Here is a 21,947-nt window from a genome sequence, read left to right on the forward strand (position 1 = left end):
CTGTACTATCTTTAGTAAATTTCTTTTATTCTTAAGGAAGGGTTATGGATTCTTGTTGCCTGTTATTAACAACCAGAATAAATTGCTTGAAAATAAATAATTTCTGTTGAATAGTTTTTTATGAGTGTGCTTAGATGCAAAACATGGAAAGTTTCGGAAAAACAACTTAAAATTCAACAACGCAGACAATGTTACTGAAACATTACAAACACTACAAAAGTTTAGATTTACCATGTTTACTGTTGCTTTGTTTTAATACTTAATCTGCTTATATAATTGATATTTGTGTCAATACAAATAAAGAAAAATAAAGTTTTTCTTTTTTTTTTCACTGTCTGTAATTAAATCAGACCACACCTTTTCTGTTTTAGTTTAGTCAGCATTACAAAAACAATTTCCTTTTTGTGTTCTGTCCAAACAATGAGAAAGTCTGCATTATACCTGCTTTAAGGTAACTAGATTAATATATGTTTAAACAATCTGGGAAAGCCAAAAAGAAAACTTTGTGGCATTGAAAACTGCTGATTTAGTTGAGCTATATCACTGGCAGTATTTTAGGATAACATCAAACGCAGTACTCCCATATGATATCAAGTCTATATATTAGATGATGTCATAATGACAAGATATCAAAAAGAATTTGGTTCACCCTTCAGTACAATATTCAGATCCTTAAGGGGCCACATTGACATTTGTTTTAACTATAATATGCAAGTATAAAGACTGTGGGAATATCCAGCCATCGTAAAGTTTACAGAAGAGACCCTTTATGTGTCCCAGAGAGGAACATGTTCAGGTATGAAATGTGTAAACCCTGAAACAAAAGCAAAAGATCTTGTTCTGATGCTGGCTGAGGCTTGTTATAGAGCGTCATTATTCATTATGAGACAAGTCCAACATCGGTTAAAGGTATAGAGGATCTTTTATTTCTGGGTGGATCATCTAAATAAATGGTCCTCCTAATTGTCAATCATTTTGGTGATATGTTTACGTAAGGCCATCCTACGTGCTTGTCCCGTTAGCTATCTTTTTCTGCACATGCACACTATAAGGCATATATGTATGGTGAGCTACGGTTTAAGACAGTCATTGAAGCTCATGTTATGCCATATGCCATGATCATACTTTTTGGACATTGGGAAGTCACATGGAAGCCACCAGAGGTGTGAAAACCTACACCCCCTTTCTGCGAGAACAGACAAAACCACAGAGCACACAGGATTCTCCCTCTTTTGCCTCCTGCTCTCTTTGGCTCCTGCACTCCTTGCCTCCTCTCCCTTGCCCATGAAGCTGGGGTCCGCAGTGGAGATGCGGGCCCCAGGGGAACCAGATCTCCAGAACCATTGAGGATAAGTCAGAACCTTTTAGACCCCAACCTGCTGCAAACCAGACATTTTGCAACACATTTCTCTTGAGTTTCAGAACTTGTAGAGCCAGACTGGAGAGAAGGCTGCCTGATGAATGACTGAGACAAAGAACCCCTGCTGTGCCCTGACTGCAGAGTTGCAACTGGATGAAACTCAAGCTTTCCAAATGGACCGGGAAAAAGGTTTGCAGGTCTGGTGTGATTAGGGACAGAACAAACAACATGTCATTTGATGATGCTAATCATATCACATGTACTGCTGAGTAAAGACGACGCTAACTGATGCTAAAGAATGGACTGCATGCTACGCTATGCTACAGGAATATGTGTTGAGCTGTTGCTGAAGCTTGGACAAGCTTTATTCACAAAGGGTTTAAACACTGATATAACATTAGTGTTCATGTGTTCCTCAAATGCTCATTACATTTCAATTAGCAAGTATGACCAAGAGTCATTTAGTGGAATCCTGATGTCTATTCGCTGCTAGCTATTTCAAGGAGGTTAAAGAATCATTTAACTAAAGGTTATTGGTTCTTGATTAAGCAAATCATTTAATAAAACATTATATGGCCAAATAATGTTTGCATTGTGAATTGGTCTGGAAACATTCCAATTTCTTTAAAATTAGTGAAAAGCTAATTTGATCATATCCCAAATTCTTCCAGATAAACTTTGGTTTCAAACACAAGATCCATCTTAAACTGTAATATGTTTTTCAACCGTTTCCCCCGTCCTCTTTGTACATACTAGTTAGTTTAGTTTAGTTGAGTTTTACTAGTCTTAGTTGAGAGTGTTAAACTGAAATACGTTTGACTTGGAGCTGAATGATTTTTGTTAATACACTCTTATATTTTGAACAGAAGTTGTGGTGAATTTATTCCATGTATGTGCAGAATTAACAGTTTGACCATGATTAGTGCTCGAATCACTCTTTCAACTATTGTTCTAACACACAGTGTGTATGACTGTGTATCATACACAATATATAACAGCTGAAATAATATCTGATTAAATACCATATTTTACCTCCCCTACAGAGGGGAGGTAAAATATCGTATTTAATCTTAAAGTATCAGAAAAATAAATTCCCAGCTGGCTGGGAATAGAATTTAACATAAAATCACAACACTCACCTTTCTCAAAAAATGAAAATAATAAAAAAAATAGTTGATCCGCAGACCTAAAAAATAATTGATGTATTGATCTCACATTAGAGAAATTTGCCTCTTCATGTAACAGCAGCAGTGGACTTCCACTATGCGGCGCCCGAGGAGCAGTGTGGGGTTAACGGCTTTGCTCAGAGAGCCAGAGTGGCAGTCTGTGGGAGTAGGCCTCGAACTCAGAACCTCAGGATTCCAAGCTCTATGCCCTGACCACTAGGCCACCACTCCCCACTCACTGCGGTTCTTTGAAAATAACAGAGCGACGTAAGAGAAAAAGTATCTACGAAGTGTATGAGAAGAAAAGTAAGGCCTCAGAAGAGGCAGATATATCCCAAAATGCTTTGCGCTGAGAGCTCTCTTTGCAAAGCATTATGGGCTTTGCTGTCACAGCGGCCTATGGTCGCCATAGGCTGAATAGGCACCAATAGCAAAGATGGCGCAGGTGTTGAAGGAGGAGTTACATGACCAACGGGGAGCAAAAAGTATTGATCATCTGTTCAAACGGTAGGTAAACTGAGTTTTCTATAAAGTCCACTAGTCCCCGCTCTATATAGTAATTGAGGGATTTAGGGGTTAGGACGAACGTTCGACCACAGTAAGCTTGTATGAGGTAGGAGCACAGTAACTTTTAAACAGAGCATGCACGAGGAGAAATGGACTTGTGCATGCTCTCACACGTGTTTAATAGGCGTCCCCTCTAGGGAGCGGTTACAGGGTTGTGCATGTGCATTTTTTTTAAAGCAGAGAGGGCGGGACTGCTTTAAAAAATGAAATCCTCCATAATACCGGTACCTTTAAGAGGTCACTCAGAGAGGAAAAAGCCATTCTTCCAAAAGAAAATGCACCAAGAGACAATCATCTTAATTTTAATAGCATCCCAGCTGGGAAGAACAAGGCTGGTAGCATTGTGTTATAGGAGTGGTGAACTTATATTTTACAAGATTGCATCATTAGCTAAGATTATTATAAGGAAATGTTGAAGCAACCACCAAAGACATTTACAAAGGATTTAACTAACTTTAGAACAGAATCGTCCATTTATTGGACTGTGGTAGAATATTTGTGGGAAGAGGGAGTTAAACACAGACAAATACACCATTTCTCTCAATAAGAAAAGAGCCAAAATTCAATCAAATTAATGAGAAGCTTGTGGAAGGATTCCCAAATGTTTGACGTAAACTGAGCAGTTTAAAGGCACTCTGTATCATTTTTCCTACCTCTTTATTATACTGGCAGTAAGCAAACAAATACTGTAATTGTGCGAATCAGACCCTAAAAACAGGAAAAGTCTGGTTTTGATTTAAGTTTGACATAATTAGCCCTTAATTATGACATTAAAACATGGTGAGTTATATGCATCATTTTCTTTAGAGAGAATATTATGATAAACCAAAACTAAAATCTGCTGCTTTGATCTAAAATAGGAAAAATGAGAGCTGACTGTCTTATAAAAGCCTGATCAGAGCAACTTTAGATTTAAATACTTCCTGAGTCAAACCACAGTGAAGGTCTCTCTTCCAGTCATACAGTAGGAGATTTTATCTGGATGGATACAAGTAAATCAAATATACAATTTCAATAGGAAACAAAATTAGATTCAGTTGTAGGACATAAAAGATAAACCTGACGTATCATCTAGAGTTTGAGGAGAGATGGCCCTCGCTCTGGTTCCCCCCAATCTGACCTTCACTGCAGCAGGCAGCTCAGACTAATTTCCCCTACAGAGGCTGAGTTTCTCTCAGTGTAACTGCTTTGTTGGTCAGGCTCAGCTCAACTCAACTATTTATTCCTGATATTGCAGTTTGCATCATCTCAGGCAAGATGGTTCTTGCACATCATACATTTGCAATATGAACCACTTTATAAAAAATAAAAGAGAATAATAACTGCAATGTGATGATTATGGCTGGAACGGAGTCTAAATTAGATCCCTGGTTCAAACACCACTGCCTGTGTTTGTTGTCAGATAAAAGCAGCCTCCCACAGTGGGAAACCAGCACTGTAGATGGTTTCAGGGTGTTATGTTGCTGGAAGACTTTCTGATCTTTAAAAAAAAAAAATTGATGAAACATGCAACAGTTATGGATAACACTCCAATCCTCAAGTTTCTTGCTAACCCTACAGGAACTTTAACCAACACAGTCAGACTAAATTACTTTGCAGAGAAGAAAAGGACAGATAGTTACCACAAAATGAAAGCCAGAACTGTAGAAAGTAAAAAATATAACCTCAATGACTTTACAGAATATGCTTTATAATCGTTACAGCAAGATTTTTGCTTCATCTGCCTGAAAAAATGTCTTAATCTGTTGAATGTTCACAGAGGTTGTATTAAAGCATACCAGATGCTACATGTTTACCATTCCACTACCTTTTGATTCAGCATCAAATCCTTCAGACTTTGATGTTTTAGCCTTTAGTAACAGTGTTTGAATCAACTAAAGACATTTTTAAGGATAAAACTTTGTATTTTGAATGCATGTCAGTTTTTTATGGATGACGCGACTGTATAAACACTTGTTTTACTATTAATGTATATTGAGAGGAACAAGATTCATTTGTGGCTAAAATAAGTTATTGCTTTAAATTCTTCCTCATCAGTGAATTCAATAGCTTTGTGCTACTTTTCTAAAATTTAAAAAATATTCAGAGTCTTGTTTTAATTTCCTTGCTGGTTTTTCCTTTACAAAAAAATGTGCAAATATAATAGCAACAGTATAAAGTGGATCCGGTGGGTTAATTTTTTTTAATCCCCGAAGCTCATCACAACCAACCTGTGGATGCACTTCTTACTCTCCAGGTACTCCATTCCCGCAGCAACATTTTCAGTCATTTTGACCAACATTTTAGCTGTCAAACTGTGACCCTCAGTCCGCAGGAAGGTGAGAAAATCCCCACCTAGAGATGTTTAGAAAACAGAGATTAAATAGATTGAATGATATGGCTGGGTAAAGCGGGTGGAACATGGAGGGATCGCGTTTACCCGAAATGAGCTCCATGATGATGTAGATTGGTTGTTTCTGTGTGCAGACTCCGATTAATTTTACAATGTTTGGATGGTTATACTGCTTCAGGATCCTGCAGAGCACATGAGCATCCAAGTGGCTGAGCTGTTCATTAATATCCTTATGTGTCTGGACATGCACTGACCTGGCTTCCATCAGGAACTTGCTCTTATGTTCTGGAGCCAGGTTCTCTTTGCAGGATTTCACAGCTACAGGAGTATTATCTGCACGTAAACGGCCGCTGTACACTTCTCCAAAGTTCCCCTGCAAAGCCATATTTAAACTTTTAATATACTCATTCAAGCTTTGTCTCGATCAATTTCTTCATTTTTATCTGGGCTCTTTTGTTGCATTTACTGTATTTGTTTAATGACCTGTAAATCTTTATGTTCTTGGTGACATTCTGTCGATTGTTTCTCTTTACATTCTGCTTTCTCCTTTTTTCTCAAATTTTAAAGGTCCAAACACTGAAATTATTAAAGAATGCAGCTTTCTGGGATGTTATCAATTAAAGTATTTTTGCAGAACAATACAGGTTTTAAGCTGTTTTTTTTCTGCACTCCTAACTAGGGACAAACCTTTTGAACCATGTATTGAGTTCTTACAAGAGCTGGGATGTTGTGCAACATAAACAAAATATAAACTAATATTGAAACTGACTGCAGCAGCACATTACGTATGTTGCATCACACCTTATTCCAACAAAACTTAAAACTGGTGACTTTAGGAGACTAAATGCTGTGGTTTCATATTGTTGATACTGAATCCAAAAGCTGCATCTTAGACTCCATAGCCTCATGCAATAGTTTGTGTGTAAATATAAAGAAAAATGATAGTATATATATGTAACCCAATCATGCTTTATTAAAGTTACTCACGTAATTAAAATGAAAATTGAATATTCAAACTGATTCTTAACCCCCACTGATTTAGCCTTAGATTTATTCAGATTGTCTAAATTCATTAATATTTAGTACCTGACATAGGCCAGATGATAGATTCCTCTCATACACAGCAATGAAAGTTTTCTTTTAAACTGCAAAAAATGCTGGAAGGCTATGTCTCATAGATGAGTTAACTTTTCCGCAGCCTCCCTGTGGTGTACATTTTATACCCAGCAGTGATGCTGACCTGTAGCCATCAAACATAATTAAGTGGGACCACTGTGGCGATCCCCCCCTAAAGCAGTTTAAGTGAAGGCAGTCAACATTATTACTCTTCCTGCTGTTTAGAAATTTTACTCCTTAACTAAACTAAAATTAAAAAGAGATTTCCAGTGACCTAAAACTGACATGTCTAAGCTGCAACGGCAGGAGCTAAAAAAAACAGGTATTTGAAATAAAAACCTCAGGGGAGATGCACCTGTATACCAAGTAGCGATGAGAAAGCTTGTTTTTTTTTGTCTATGACCTTCTCTGGAATCTATTACAGTCAACGGCGATAGAAGCATATAACAGCATTTATTCACATCACTAAAATATATCTTGCTGGTAGATATGAGATGTACCCGCCTTTCCAATGAGAGGTCCCAAGATAATGTCGTCATGTTCCAGCACCCATTTGTCCTGCAGGGGTTAGAAGCCAAAGGTAGACATGGATAAGCTGTTTTAAACTTTGACGGCAGCAGGTTAGAAAGAGGCCGAAGAATGACTGATGTTCATATCTTATCTTTATGAAGTCTATGTTGGTTACAACTCTGGACTTTTAAGAGCAAATCTTCGCAAAACATAAAAATCTCAAACGTAATGAAACATGGATGAATGGCAGAAAACTGATTGTTTTCTAAGGAAAAAACTTCTTGTTGGCAAAACAAAATAAAGATATACAGTAATCTATGCCAGGAAGTGGAAAAACAAGTATTTAGAATAATTTCTCCTCACCTCCCAAAGAAACCTGTGAAAATATTTTGATTTAGGATAATAAAACTATTGCAAACTTAAATTTAAGGTTATTAACACCCAAACCTGAGGGATGAGGACTCAACACTGTTTGTGTCATAGCTCGGAAAATTAGTCAGAGTCATTCCAAAAGAGTAAAAAAATAAACTGGACTTTGTTTCCAAGTTTGAAGACGTTTCACTTCCCATCCATTGTAGCCAATCTTTACATGGAAGAAATGGAAAAGAGAGCTTTGGGCACCTTCAGAGGAACACCACCAAGCCACTGGTTTAGATATGTGGTTGACACATATGTGAAGGAAGCCATTTGTGATAAGAAAGAAAAAACAACCTTAAATTGAGGGGGTGGACTCAGATTTCAGCTTTCAAGACCCTACAATGCAGCAATAGAGTTGATTCCTTCCCACTATCATCGCAACCAACAAACCCCTTTACAGGGGAACAGAACGTCTCGCCTTTGCACCCACGCCAACAATTCCCCCTCACGACCCCCCTTTCTGAGACATAGACAGATATCAGGTATTGCAGGGTAACAAAGAAACCAAGCGACTGCCCATTCCTAAGGGGCATACCTGTTTGTCCGGTTCAATTTGCATGTTTTCTGAGCCAAAACAACGTTTTGTTTTCGGTCCACTCTATAAAGCCTCAAACTTAACGCTAATTCTATCATTTTGAATTGAAAAAGCGATGGATGGAGAGCGAAACGTCTTCAAACATGGAAACAAAGTCCAGGGGATTGTTTTTAACTTTTTTGGAATGACTATGACCTGAATGACTGAGAATCTTCAGCAACGAATGAGAATCATAATCAGGAATATAGTTGATAGGTGAGAGAAGTTGTAAATGATTATGTGTGCACTAAAATAAAGAGTATAAACTTTAATTATTTGTAAAATATATGCATTTCTGTTGGTGTGTGAGTGAGGCTGAGGTTTACTTTCACTATAGGTTTCTTTAGGACAGCCTCCGACTTTTTGGTGACAGGCAGGCGTGACGAATGCAGGTGATGGATAAGCTTTGGGATGCTGGTGAAGCCTTCTCCATCCAGACGATACAAATTCTACTGACACACATGGAAAAGGGTTGAAAGAGGTGAGCCATTGGGCAAACAAGAAGAAAAACTGTTCAGACAAGAAAAAGGGTTATGAGAACATTCTTTGATTGTTAGATTAATTAACTGATATGCTGTTATGCCTAATTAGTTTTTAGTTTAAAGATAAATCAACCAGATTGGGAAAATAACAATAACAATAAATAATTCTATTATTTTCATGAATCAAAAGAATGAAAGAAAAATGTTTTTCATGTGCTTTCATGTGGGAGTTTTAATTGTGGCTGGAATGATGTAAGAAAGTGAAACACATACAGTGCCTTTTTTAAAGGTTAACTCACATCCGTGTTCTGAATGAGGAAGTGCTTGCATGATCCTTCCCATTGCACAGAGATGACATAAACCTGTTTTTCCTGACTCTGTCTCACTAGAAAGTCTCCATCATTCTGGAGCAGCTGCTGGACTTCCAGTCGGGGAATGGCTCCATGGTACCAGTCTTGCTGAGGAAGCGGACGGTCCACTTCCTGCACGGCAGAGAGGACTGGGAGAACCTGGAAGCATGGGGAGGGAAGAAAAGTGGATCCTAATTGAAGTTGGCAGGAATCTTAATAAAATAGAAATAGGAAGAGGACAAACTTTTGTTTTTTGTTTTTTTTTACACAGATTGTGAAGAAATATGTGAAGACAATTCAGAAAAGAGTCTTTAAAAGTTGAAAGCCTGAGTGCTCTATCATATATTCCTGTTGGGTGATATAAAATAGAAATGGAGCATTTCATACAGAAACTGCATGTAATACTTTAGGTGTAGCACATTAGATATCATCATGTCCTCAGATGGCCAAAATATCCACTGCACAGTAATTTTTATAAGTAAAATATTTAGATTTTCACCATTTTGTAAAGTTGCTGCATGTCAGGTAAAGTTGAATTTGTGTCAGGTAGTATTCTGAAAGCAGTTGACCTTAAAATGTCCGTGTAACGTGCTGTCAGAGCACGTTAAACCCAGAGGACGTCCTCTGAAACTCTGACAGTTTCTACAGAATAATTTATTGTTTGTTGTATAGCGAGAGGGTAGGGGAGTCAAAAACAGGCCCTGCAGTCTATATGCACTCAGGTAAGACCAAAAGATGAAGGACATTAAACTCATCTGGGACAAATGTGGTTTAGTCGTATTTATATAACAACTTTAACCAGTGATGTATGTATTTTTGTGTGCTGAAAAAAGTTTGATAGTAAATAGAAAAACACTTTATGAAATGACTCAAATCTGATTAAAAAACAACACAAATACATTAATAACAGATTTGAATGTTTTCTCTTTTGTTAATTCGTTAAGCCTGGCATTAACAATGGATGGTAACAATATAGGAGAATACGATATATGTTTGTGTCACTTCAGCTACAAACACATTCAGACGATGGCACCACAACACAAACTGGGCAAAGTTTTACACTGGAGGCCCCTCCGGGAGAACTGGGATTTGATTAATTTTAGATTCACTTAAATTGAGCCAAGTCATGGTTGTCTCAAACGAATCGCACTTCCTCAAAAAAAAAAAAAGATTTAGTTATGGACAGGCTGAACCAGTTCCATCTGGCAGAGGGCATGAAATTCTCATTTTTATTCTGCACTAAATTTTTCACTTTATTTTGTGCAGTTTCTGTAGTTTTCCCTGCTGTCAGGGCCTGTCAAATAAACATCTACAGTTTCAGACACACTTTCCAACAAGGGTAATGCTGTTAAGTTACATATTGGAAAATAAAATACGGAAATGTTGAACTTTAACTTCCAATAACAGTGACCCCAAGGAAATAGCATTATTTCAACTTTCTTTCTGAGGGAACTGTTAATTGAAAATATATACTGGCTGTCTCAATGCAAGGTTAAATATTAGATTGGCTATATTGGTTGTTAACATTGAGGATAAAATCAGCCTTTTTAAAGAACTAGGCTACCGCATGTTTTACTTAGTGTGTGCGAAATCATTTTACTGTCCATAACAATGTCCACTGTGAAGTATATGCAACTTCAGCTAGGTCTCTCTAGATCTCCTCTACCTATTTGCCTCCTATCAGCATTTTTTTTGTTTCCCCTTTCCACAGAACTCCAGCTAGTATCTGCTCCCAAGCATCAATCTTACTGTCTCCTTCATGCATATCTGTTTTATGACATCTTCTGCTGAAGAAAGGTTTAAAACATTAGAACACCTCCGTGAGATCAGAGCAAGCCGACTTGAACTTTTTGTTCTCCTTCTTGCTAGAATGTTATAACTAAGGTGCCGCTATGACTTCTTTCGCCAATCTCCTAACAAAATGTATTGAGGTGTATGTTTTATTTTTCCATTATTCGATCTTTTCATGTTTCTTTAATCCAGTGGTTCCCAAAGATTTTCTTCTGGGCCCCCCTTTGGATTACAATAAAATGTCCACGCCCCCCCCATAACCCCCCGACCCCCCCCCCCCCCCCCCCCCCCCCCCCCCCCAAAAAAAAAAAAAAACAGATATAATAAATCTATACACATATTTTGTTTTCAAACTCCACTGAAGTTTATTTCACACTTCAGGTTGCAACAAAACAAACACCATCTTTACAGTGTAACACTTTTGTGTAACGGTATTTTTTTCATAGTTCTACACTGTAGATTAGAAGAGGATTCTTTGTTGTCTGTGTTATTTTAAACATATTTCTTTTTTTTTTATTTGTAACAATATTTAACTTTGCTATAATCTATACATTAAAAAAGCCTCTGTGCAAAATGGAGTGAAAACATTGAACAGCTCCCTGAGAGTTTTTTCTTTGTACTTTAATCCTCCCATCTTTTCAGTGGCTGTAGTGAGCCTGCTTTTTGCTGTAGATCTTCTCAAATCTGGGTTGCAGTGTCACAACTGTCCATTATGCTCAGTCAAGCAAGCGCTGTTTTTTTTTTTTTTTTTTTTTTTTTCTTCACTCATACCGCTTCCCGCGCCCCCCCTGCAATGGCATTGCGCCCCCTCTAGGGGGCGCGCCCCACACTTTGGGAACCACTGCTTTAATCAAACACGAACAATGTACGATGTATGATTTCTCATAAATTATTCTGGCAGTCACAGAAGAGTGTCCAACCCAAGAAAAACTCATCATACACTTTGCAGCCACGACAACATCTAAAAAATATCAAAAGAATTGAAGGAGAATTTTATGCATCTGCTGAATAAAGTTAGAGATACAAATTTTAAGGTATTCCTTAACAGACCTTAACATCTAAGATCTCCAATGGCAAGTTTAATATTTTCTGAGTGAAAAGATATTTTTTCAAGTTTGGATAAAATCACCTCACATCTAATCTGTTTTATTCTCTGAATCCTCCACCAGCAGTCTCAACCTTGAGCAGAGCTCATGAAAAAGAAAACAAGTGTTAAGCCTGACACAGCCTGCTGCAGGCAAGACAGCCATAACCAGACAGATGGCTCAGAGAGCTAATCAAAGCTGGTCTCCTTGTTAACTACAACAAGAACAAAGTGGACCCCCTTGTTAAACCTCCCTCCCCACAGATGCTGACTAGGACCACACCAAACTCTCCTCTAGATCCACCAAACCCAGATTTTGCTTTACTGGATTTCACTAACGTCATGTTAGTTAGTTAGTCATGTTAGTTTTAAGATTGAGACCCAACTCCTGCTTCTTCTCTGTAACCCCCCTGCCCTCCCCAATGCTCAGTGATGGCAGTATTAGAAGTAGTAGGCTAATCTAATTATTTAAACATATTGATAATCCCATTACATCAGTTGCAATCTAACACAGTATGTTATTTCAACTTAATCAAGAAAAACAACTTTTCATAGACCTGCTATCAGCTGCAGGGAAGAAGCGTTTCAGTGCAGAAACAGCATTTCAAAACAGGGATTTGCTTATTATTATATTCAGGAACATAGACTTAATACACATTAGTTACAAGCAGCTTTGATATAATAAAACTCCCTATGACATCTCACAATCAACAACACTGACTTAACACTGGCTGCCTTATTTTAGCAATACCTTCCTTTTTACTTCTTTACTACCGTTATAAGGAATTTCCTTGCATGGTACAGGGTGCTCCTTTTTGTTGTTATACCTGGGTGTACTGTAAGGCAGTGTTAATGGGTTTGTGTTTTTTTTTTAAACAATGACTCTGTTTAATCTAATCAAAAATGTATCTAATTTTTTTATAAATTCCTTTAAAACACAAATTTCAGCTTTATTACTATTTTATAGCCAGTTGAAGCATGTTAATGTGCATAAATTTCAAGATGCTTAATTCTTTCTTTTATTTTAAACATAATCCCATTGATATAAATATGTGTCAATTAAGTATCTTGGTTGCCTTGCCCCACCACAGACAGTAGTTCAGATAGGTATATATTTTCAGATATGTAGTCCTTTTGATGAATCAATGACTTATTTAATTTATTAGTATGAGACACACTATTTTGGAAAATTGAACCTCCAGTTGTATTTCATTTTTCGCATAACAGAAAAGTCATATGAAACTACAAAAGTCATATCAAATAAAAAATGACTTTGATTAAGCTGTTACTTTCTGGGAGTAAGTAACATGACACTATACCTAGTTACATTTTTAAGTAACAATCCCAAAACGTCCCATGGCCCAAGCCTTTCTATGAAACCAATATCTTCCAAAAGCCACAGAGCCCCTCCACCTCCTCATCTATATCCTCAAAATCAGGACCTTTAAATATCTTCTCTCTACTACAGACTGGGCCCTAGTGGTAACTGTCATAATAGGATAATTTTCCAGGATAAACCTGGGCCCCTGGTGGGATCGTTTTAAAAATCACTCTACTAATGCTAATAAAGAATTTGTTTAGAGTGGCCTTTGACTGAGCTATCTAAACACTTTTAATTTAGTTTTTGTCCAACTTTATTTCATTTTATTATAATTCAGTCTATTATTACTTTTTATTATCATTTTAGAACTTTAATTATTTTTATTCCCTTTTATTTTTTTGTTGATTAATTGTTTTAATACTCTTATGCCACTGCATGCTACTTTTCTCTGTCATTTGCCATTATGTTTCATCATGTAACTTTTTTATGTACAGCCCTTTGAATCGTCTTGCTACAAAAATTATATAAATAGGCCTGGTTTGTCTAAATAAGTGCTTTGGTAAGGGTCAGGTAAGCTAATAAAGCTTTTTTTTTGTCTCATATTTATGTATTGATCACCAGGTTTTGACTAATAGTTTCCCCTTAAATATAATGTGATTAGCGGCTGATCTTTGGTATGGAACTGACTGCACTTGGCTAACGGTTCCTCAACAGTTTGTATGTAAATAAAGAAATAAGAAAGCATGAAACAACTGCAAAAAAAGTAATGAGGTGCTTATGTTTTAAGTTGTTACCAAAAAAGGTTTATTTCACTACTTTTCATGATAACTCTGCTTTTTAGACTACCTTTTTTGGTTTCCAGTGATGTTTGAACTTCAGTTAAATAAGAGATTTCAGCTGTGTATATATATATTTATATATATATATATATATATATATATATATATATATATATATATACCACAGAATACTGTAAAATAACTTTTGGACTAAAACGTCACCTGTCACTGGAATGACAATTTCCTTACCTCAGGTTTCTGTCTAAACAGGTTGCTCAGATGGTTCATGACGCCATCCACGAGGACTTTCCCTGAATTAACAGGGTTTTCCTGATGGATAACAGAAAAGAGATTATGATCAATTTAAATGTAACCATCAAAATGGAAGCAAGGATATTTTCATGAAATAGACCACAAAACGATGATCAAAAGAAGACATTTTCTTTAAATGATATCTTTTCTGTCTTCTTCCTAGTCAGAACCTTTGCTGAAGTCGGTTTTGGGGTTAGAACTATTGTTTTTCTATTTAGATGTTTGATTGTTCGAGATTCTTGTTTGAACAGCATCCCCTCTAGAACATAAATGAGGAAATAAACAACAAACATTTATTCATTTGCAACAACCGGGTAAATATTTCTGTGCGTTTCCTTGCACAATGATACCAGCTAGAGATTATGTAATTATCTAAAACAGAGTTATGTGTAATCAAGGCACAGTGATTGGAAAGTAGTTTATGTTATACTACACTACTATACTAAACTGATGTTTGGATTATTAATCTGGAAATAACAAATTAAACTAGAAAAAGCTGTTTCTGAGAAACATCAAAGTGGGAATGCTTTTGCTGAATGAAAAAAGCTGAAATTACCTGCATAACATATGAAAATGTGATAGGAAGTCATCAGAAACTTCAAACTGCAGAAAACAATTGAATCATCTGAAGATTTTGTAGGGTAGAATCATTTGGCAGTAAAATGGCAGAAACAAACTCATCTTAAAATCTGCACAGCCAAACCATACATGATATCAAAAAATGTCTTGAATGTGGGCACTAGAAGGGTCTTAATATAATGTCTCCCACGTTTCTAGAAAAATGTATAAAGAAATTTTGAAGGGGGGTTTACCTACTTTCCAGAAACATGTCAGGCGTGTTATGAATTAGCAGCAAACAGAAAAGCTTAATTCCTGTCCAGAAACAGAGCAGAATGAAGCCAAAGTTCACAACATAGGCTGAAAAGTATGAAATTAGCCGAAGTAGAAAAGAAATTACAAAGAAAAACTTTAATCTTATCTGGTTGAAGAAAAAATTAGTAGCTTAAGGATGGGAAGTAAAATGTTGAGGACGATGGTATTGAATAAGTCTTAACATTTTGAAATCATATGTGGAAATGTCAAGACTTGGCAAAACAATTGGAAAATTATTTAGAATGTGTCGGTTGATCAGCATAAAGAAAACAGTGTCATCCTTAGAGGATTGAAAATCTACAAACCTATGTGCAAGACTGACCATGAGAAGTAGAGGAAGGACAGAGAGAGAAGCTTATAGAAAGAGAGCTAATAACACTTAAAGAGCTGAATTTATCAAACAAAATTAACCTGCATGTTACGAGCCGCTGTGGTAATGAAAGCACCGTTGGCAGGCTTAGGCTGCATGTTACAAGGTTAGCAGATGCTTTATAACAGTGTAAATCTTAGAACCTGATTAAGAAATATGCACTGAGGTGTGTGGTCAACAGGCCTTGGTAGTGTAATTGGAAGAAATTGGTTGACTTTGGGTCATAGCTACAAGCCATACGGCACAATGAATGAGTGTGCGTAAGGAAGAGGCTTTTATTTTGTAGGTTCCCTTTAGTCTTATTTTGAAAGTCTATCATGGATGTGTGTCAAGGGAAGGGTCATGCTCAGCAGTGATATAGAATCCATTTCTAAATATGAAATCACTGGTTTTCCATGTTATTGGGTGAATAGATGCTGTATTAGAGCGTAAATGGGAGACTTTTATTGTGAAATTTGCTCTGGGGTATGTTTTGAAAAGGTCCCTAGAGTCTAATAGAAACAAAATGGTAGAGTTTGGGTCATAATGCTGGGCCATTTGCATCAATTAATACACAAGTACAATACGGAGGCTTTTATTTTGAAGAGTCACTGGAGTCTTATTTTGAAAGTCTAGCAGGGTTGTGTGTTGAGACCCAGCAGTGATACTTGATGACTTTCCAATCATTAAATCACTCTTTCCCCTGTTATTAGGGCAGTAGATGAAGTGAAAATGGGAGGCTTTTATTTTGAAATTTGCTGTGGGGTGTGTTTTGAAAAACCCCTAGTCTCATTTTTTTTTAAAAGTGGTTGAGTTTGGGTCATAATGTTGAGCCATATGCTGGGAAAAAAATATGAGTTTAATGTAGGGGCTTTTATTTTGAAGGGTCCCCGGAGTCTTATTTTGAAAGTCTATCAGGGTTGCGTGTGAAGGGAAGGGTCATGGCCAGTAGTCATATTGTATCCACTTCCTAATGTTAAATCAGTGTTGTCTCCCTCCATTAGATTAAAATGTGCTGTTTAAAGTGGTGGAGGTAAAATCCTTTGAAGCACGGTTACCTTGACAACGTTAACGAGCCTGTCAGTGACAGAGACACATGCGCATCACTTTCGTTCCTTAGTTCTCAGGCTTTTTTGAATGGGATTATCAGCTCCGAACAAACAAGTGCTGAAGACAAACCGTAAATGGTATCTAAAAAATTCTTTCAGTCTAAGCGAGAGCTATCCTTTGTCTCCGATTGGGGTAACTTTCATGGATGTAGCTCATTCACAACCTTAATGGGAAGGAGGAATAAAAAGGTTTGAGAAATCCTGCTGGTCTCATTGAATAACATGCAGCTTAATGGTAGAGCAGAACTCTCAAAAGCAAAACTTTCCCTCCGAACAAACGAGCGGTGAGCCAAAACCGTATTAGGTATTCAAAAAATTCTTTCACCGTGAGCGTCAGCCATCTTTGGACTACAACTGGTGTAACTTTCATATTTCTACAATATTTCGTCTAGGCGTGGTGACGATGTAAAAAAGTGTATAATTGTCAAAATCTTGACTTTGGGGTTCGGACAGATTTGTTACCCCCGAACAAACCTTTTTCCTGGCTAAACGATAAAAGATATCGACACACTTCCTTCAATGTGAGTGCTAGCAAGGTCTGAGGAACAACTTCAGCAAGGCTCATGTTGCTATGTCGAACGGTTCCCAAATGGGAGCGATACGAAAAAGTCTGTTGTTTTGAATTTTAAGTTCGGATTTTCAGAGAGCTCTCATTGGATTTCTATTGGGGAAGTGTGGACTTCTTCGTGGTCTGGGCCAAACTGTCGGAAAACTGTAAACGCCACACAAATAAGGGTTACATTTCCTGAATCCTGACAAAAATCCCTACGTTTTGATGTAAAATTTATCTAGATAGAGTAAAAAATGAGCGAGTGAGTTGAAGCTGTTCGGCATAAGTGAAATGTTTGAAAACGCTAGAGTGGCACACTCTAGCTGCTGAACATTCCGTCCATAGACTTCCATTATAAATTTGAAAATCTTTAAAAATTCTTTAAAAGTTTGAAGCTTCACTGAAGCAAAACCGTAAAAGTTAGCTGAAAGCCGAGTTAAACAGTAATAGCAGAAAGATACAGATAGATTTTAAAAGTTGAATGGTGTTTCTAGCTGAAAGTATGCTGAAGTAGTTAAAGGGCAAAGTAGCTGAAGATTTAGTGGAATTTTTGAAGTTTTAAATGCATTTCAATGGGGCCAAAAAAACGCAGAAAAAGCTGAATATTGCGAAAACTACAAAAAATATCTTAACCAAAAGACATAGCAGAATTCTCCTGAACGAGCTGAACGTTTTGATACCAAAATTGTTGAAATCGGTTGAAAACTGTGGGACTAGTTAGAGTCAGAAAAATTAAAAGTGAACAACAATAAGTGGGAATGCATAAGCATTCCCACTTGATAAAGAGAAACAGAAAAACAATAAGTGGGAATGCATAAGCATTCCCACTTGACTATAAAGTTAAACTTATTAACTTTGTTAATAATTTTATTATTAAATTATTATTAAATTAAATTTTGATGAGAAACCAAAGCATGATTTGTTTATTTTAGTGTGCCATGATTATAAAAATAAGAAATACAGCCTGTATACTGTATCAAAGTAAAGGCAGTTGGTTGCATCAGTTTTGCTTCCTTTATAAGATTTCTGCAAATTTTTCTGTTTAGCAGTTTCTCGGCTGCAGGTTTGATTTGGTCCCCACTTTTATGTCCTTAGTCTTTGTACCAAGAAGGTTTAGAGAATTATATTGACTTAATAATTTTTAGTACTTCACCACCTCAATGCCCAGATGTTATGACATATATTTAGAAAGATGTTCAGCCTACTTATTCACTAGTGTGAAAGAACTGGCTACAGCTGATGAAAGAAGAAAACGGAGAAAACCCAGCAGAGGAGACAACATACAATGCTTATATTGGATGAAAGGGAAACAGAGTCCATGTCCAGCCTCAGGGCGAGTGGAGGTTCTCTGAAGCCCAGCACGTCCAGTTTCTCCTTAAGCAGAAGCCTCTGAACCTCCAGTTTGGCTTTTATACCCTGAGACAGAGCAACTTGCTGTCTGCACTCCTCCATCGCATGTCTCTTGCTGAACTGATAGACCCTGAACAGAGTAAAAACAGTATTGACATTACGATGTTGTTTGGTTTTACACATGGTGAAGTTCACATTCTGCAGCCAGCTATAAGGATCCTTGAAACTAATCGAAAACGAGTTCAAAAACCACAAGTTTGCTTGTGACCACAAAACATCCTGGCTTGCATGCTAGGCATTACCATCTGCCTTTCAGCTTAAAGGTTGTTAGTACTCTGAAATACTGAGGCAGGAGTCTCTGGAATGCAACTCAGAATTTTAATGAAGTATCTCAAATTTTCCAAAGGGTTGAAGAAATATTTCAAGCAGTAAAAAAACACAATAGTAATTAATTCAAAAAATCCTATATCAAGTAATACCCTTTCTGTAGTTATTATTTGCAGACAGATCAGCACAAAATGTACCTTATTCTTACAAATGTTGCTGGTATCATAACAGCTGTTACAGCAAACCAAATTGTGTTAAAATGATGTATTCAACCCCCGGATTGTATAAATGTCAGGAGACTCGACTGATCAAATCTAGTTTTGTTGTGCTGGCACTCCTTATTTACAAAAGAGAATGTGGGGCCATTTTCTAATAAAAGAAAAATGTAAATACATTTCCTCTTTAGAAACATGCAGCTTGACATCTTTAAGTGTTTTTAAAGTTTGAAAATTACAGAAGACCCCTTCCAGTATTTAAGCATCAATGGGAGAAACATCTGGGCGTCACTAGATTCACCAGATTTATGATGTAGTGTGCCTTTAAGTTGCTGTTCTTCAGGTAAACTTTCCTCCACCAAAAACATCTTCATTTTAAAGACTCATAAAATCTGGAACAATTTTCATTCAGTCCAGTCTTGGGTAAATGGTAACCGTCTTAGCTCATTGTTTTATCAAAGAGGGTGGCTTACTGCTGAGACATAACCAGCCTTTAATTCGGTTTTCTCATTGTTTTATTTATTGGATAAGCCATCGCTTGCCCCTTTTGCTCCCAGCCCACAAGGGATTTTTTTATTTTATTTAATTAATTTTATTTCCCCAATTCCTTTTCTGACACATGATGAAAACATGTATAATGTTATCTTTTGATGTGTTTAGTATGAGAAACGACCTGACAGTGCCCTCCTACTTTGTCTCAGAGTTGAGCTCGGAATAGGTCGCCTTCAGTCGAGATTTTAAAGCAATTGTTGATCAACAAACAAATTGTATGCTTAAGAACACTTAACTGATGACACAAACTATAGTCTATGATCCTCTCTGCTTCAGCATGGAGATGAGGTATGAGCTGAGATGGGGCTCAACGTGTCAAAGAAGAGGACTGCATTTTCTGAGCACAAGGACAGTATGAAAGTCTCCCTGTGGTTCATGTACGTCGCCACATACCCATTACTTACAAGAAAAAACAGCGCTTGTGGTACAAAGGCTTGTTTACAGATGTCGGACGACAGGCAACTCAACCTGCACCGACTGGTTCTGACAGAGCCTCTGCAAAGGTGAAAAAAGCTCCCCTAGAAAACCCTGTTGATGGGAGTGTGTCGTTAGTCCAACTCCTATAAAGCCCAATGAGCTCTATGTTTTGTAATGTTTTTATTCAAAGTAATAGATCACAAAATATCTTTCACTGAAGTGAAACATGTAAGGCAAGTTTATTTGTATCGCATAATTCAGTACAAAGACAATCCAAAGTGCTTTAAACAATGAAATAGAAGGAAAATAAAAGAAAGTAAAGAAAAAAAAACATGACAAAAGCAGGTAGCAAAGCAAACTAAACAGTTGGACCATTAAATTATTACATTAATCAGAGAGACAGGACTGGAACAAATGTGAGCAAACTGGGAGAATAATTTGCGGTAAAACATATTTAATTGAAGGTTTTTTTTTATCCAGTTCTTTTAATGCTTTTTCCCAAATCAAGTTGCTTTAGTTGTTGTTGTATTTTGTTACAAGATATCGTTTAATATATATATTTTTTTGTCATCTGTCATAATCTTTTTGAGATAATATGGAAATCCTTCAGGAATGACTCTAAGGATAATTATTGTTAAATAAATTGTTTGTAGTGTTAGGGCAGCCTAGTGGTTAGGGCATTGCGATTGGAATCCAAAGGTTCTGAGTTTGAGCCCCACTCCCACTGAGCAAAGACCCTTAACCCCACAATGCTCCCTGGGTGCTGCACAATAACTAAAGATTGATATTTCTTTCTTTTTTTTCATATATACTGTATCAATAAAGTTTGATATTTCATATCAAACACCAGAGCATCTCTTTTCAAAATCAATAAAAAAATAAAAAAAACTGATAAGAGAAATGGCGTTCAGTCACATCTGGAAGATTTTAAAGCCAGAAAGGGTCTGATTGGCTGGTGCAGCCAAAGTTAAATATCTAGATTACCAAATGATAGGAGTTTTTAGAGACGGCAATGGCATATAGTCCATAAAATAATATGTTCAGTTTAAAACACTTCAAACTCTTGTATTTTTGGTTTTTGTAAATCATCTGCAGCATTTTGTTTTGCTTTAAGAATATGAAGTACCAACCCTTTAAATACATACTTGCATATTGACCAGATAGTTAATGTTAGGTAATCTTTTACTAGTCAACATCATATCTGTATAAATAGGGAAATGCAATTTAGTTGCAGTTAGCTTTGGTGCTAATGCTTAACCTATTTTTTTTACCTCTCAGATACTTGTTTGTTATTGCAAAGCCCAGGCTGCTCTTATATTAGGGCCTTTATCACAGTACTCAGTACAAGTTGTGCTTGTTTGTTTTTATTTTAACAGATTGCTTTAAAACATCTAATACATTTATGTTTGGTGGTGCTTTTTATACTATAGTTTTCCCTATATGTTTGATTCAGTTGTATCTATTTCCACATGCTTAATATTTTATAATCCACTTTGATACATTGAAGTTTTAAATCCGTGTGATCTCTAAATCTTTAAATCCAGTAAGTATTTTCCCTTCGTATCCAGTCATATGTGCCCCTTTTTTGTCCCTTAGTTTTGGTTTCATTTTAAGCACTCTCCTCTATAGTGGTCTCTGCACAGCCCTTTAAAGCAATACTTTCCTCTGAACAATGTCTGTAGAGAGTTATCTTGAGCTTGCAGAAGAAACATCTAATGCATCATCTTTTTTTTTTTTTACCATAAATAATGGCCATGAGGTTTCGTCCCAGATTTTTGCATCCAAAACGGGATGTACTCTGCCAGTCTTTAATGACAGTCAAATAAACAATATATTCCCTGTTGTCCTCCAAGATCTCATCATTGAATGGATCAAACCTCATACCTCAATCAGGCAAGTCAAGTAGACGAGGGAGATTGACTTAGATTGATGACTACGTTCATATTACTGCATTATTATCATTAATAAAGTCCCTTGCTTCCACAATTCACCACGGTAAATTAGTTTTATTTGATTGGGTGAAAACAACCCAGCAGCTTATTGG

General features: G+C 36.7%; 1 protein-coding gene across 1 annotated transcript in view; it reads right to left on the minus strand.

The window, feature by feature from the left end:
- The window catches only part of fes (FES proto-oncogene, tyrosine kinase), a 38,566-nt gene that overhangs the window by 2,177 nt on the left and 14,442 nt on the right, over window positions 1-21,947 (minus strand). The window contains exons 8-16 of the mRNA XM_038308641.1: window positions 18,336-18,522; window positions 14,099-14,179; window positions 8,824-9,033; window positions 8,369-8,491; window positions 7,046-7,099; window positions 5,680-5,798; window positions 5,513-5,607; window positions 5,304-5,427; window positions 4,031-4,041 (exon numbers count right to left, since the gene is read on the minus strand). Coding sequence (XP_038164569.1) covers window positions 4,031-4,041; window positions 5,304-5,427; window positions 5,513-5,607; window positions 5,680-5,798; window positions 7,046-7,099; window positions 8,369-8,491; window positions 8,824-9,033; window positions 14,099-14,179; window positions 18,336-18,522 — 1,004 coding nt within the window. The remainder of the gene's footprint in view (window positions 1-4,030; window positions 4,042-5,303; window positions 5,428-5,512; window positions 5,608-5,679; window positions 5,799-7,045; window positions 7,100-8,368; window positions 8,492-8,823; window positions 9,034-14,098; window positions 14,180-18,335; window positions 18,523-21,947) is intronic.

Source organism: Cyprinodon tularosa, unplaced genomic scaffold (genome assembly GCF_016077235.1).
Source record: "Cyprinodon tularosa strain WSP-4 unplaced genomic scaffold, ASM1607723v1 ctg642, whole genome shotgun sequence".
In the NCBI taxonomy this organism is placed as follows: domain Eukaryota; kingdom Metazoa; phylum Chordata; class Actinopteri; order Cyprinodontiformes; family Cyprinodontidae; genus Cyprinodon; species Cyprinodon tularosa.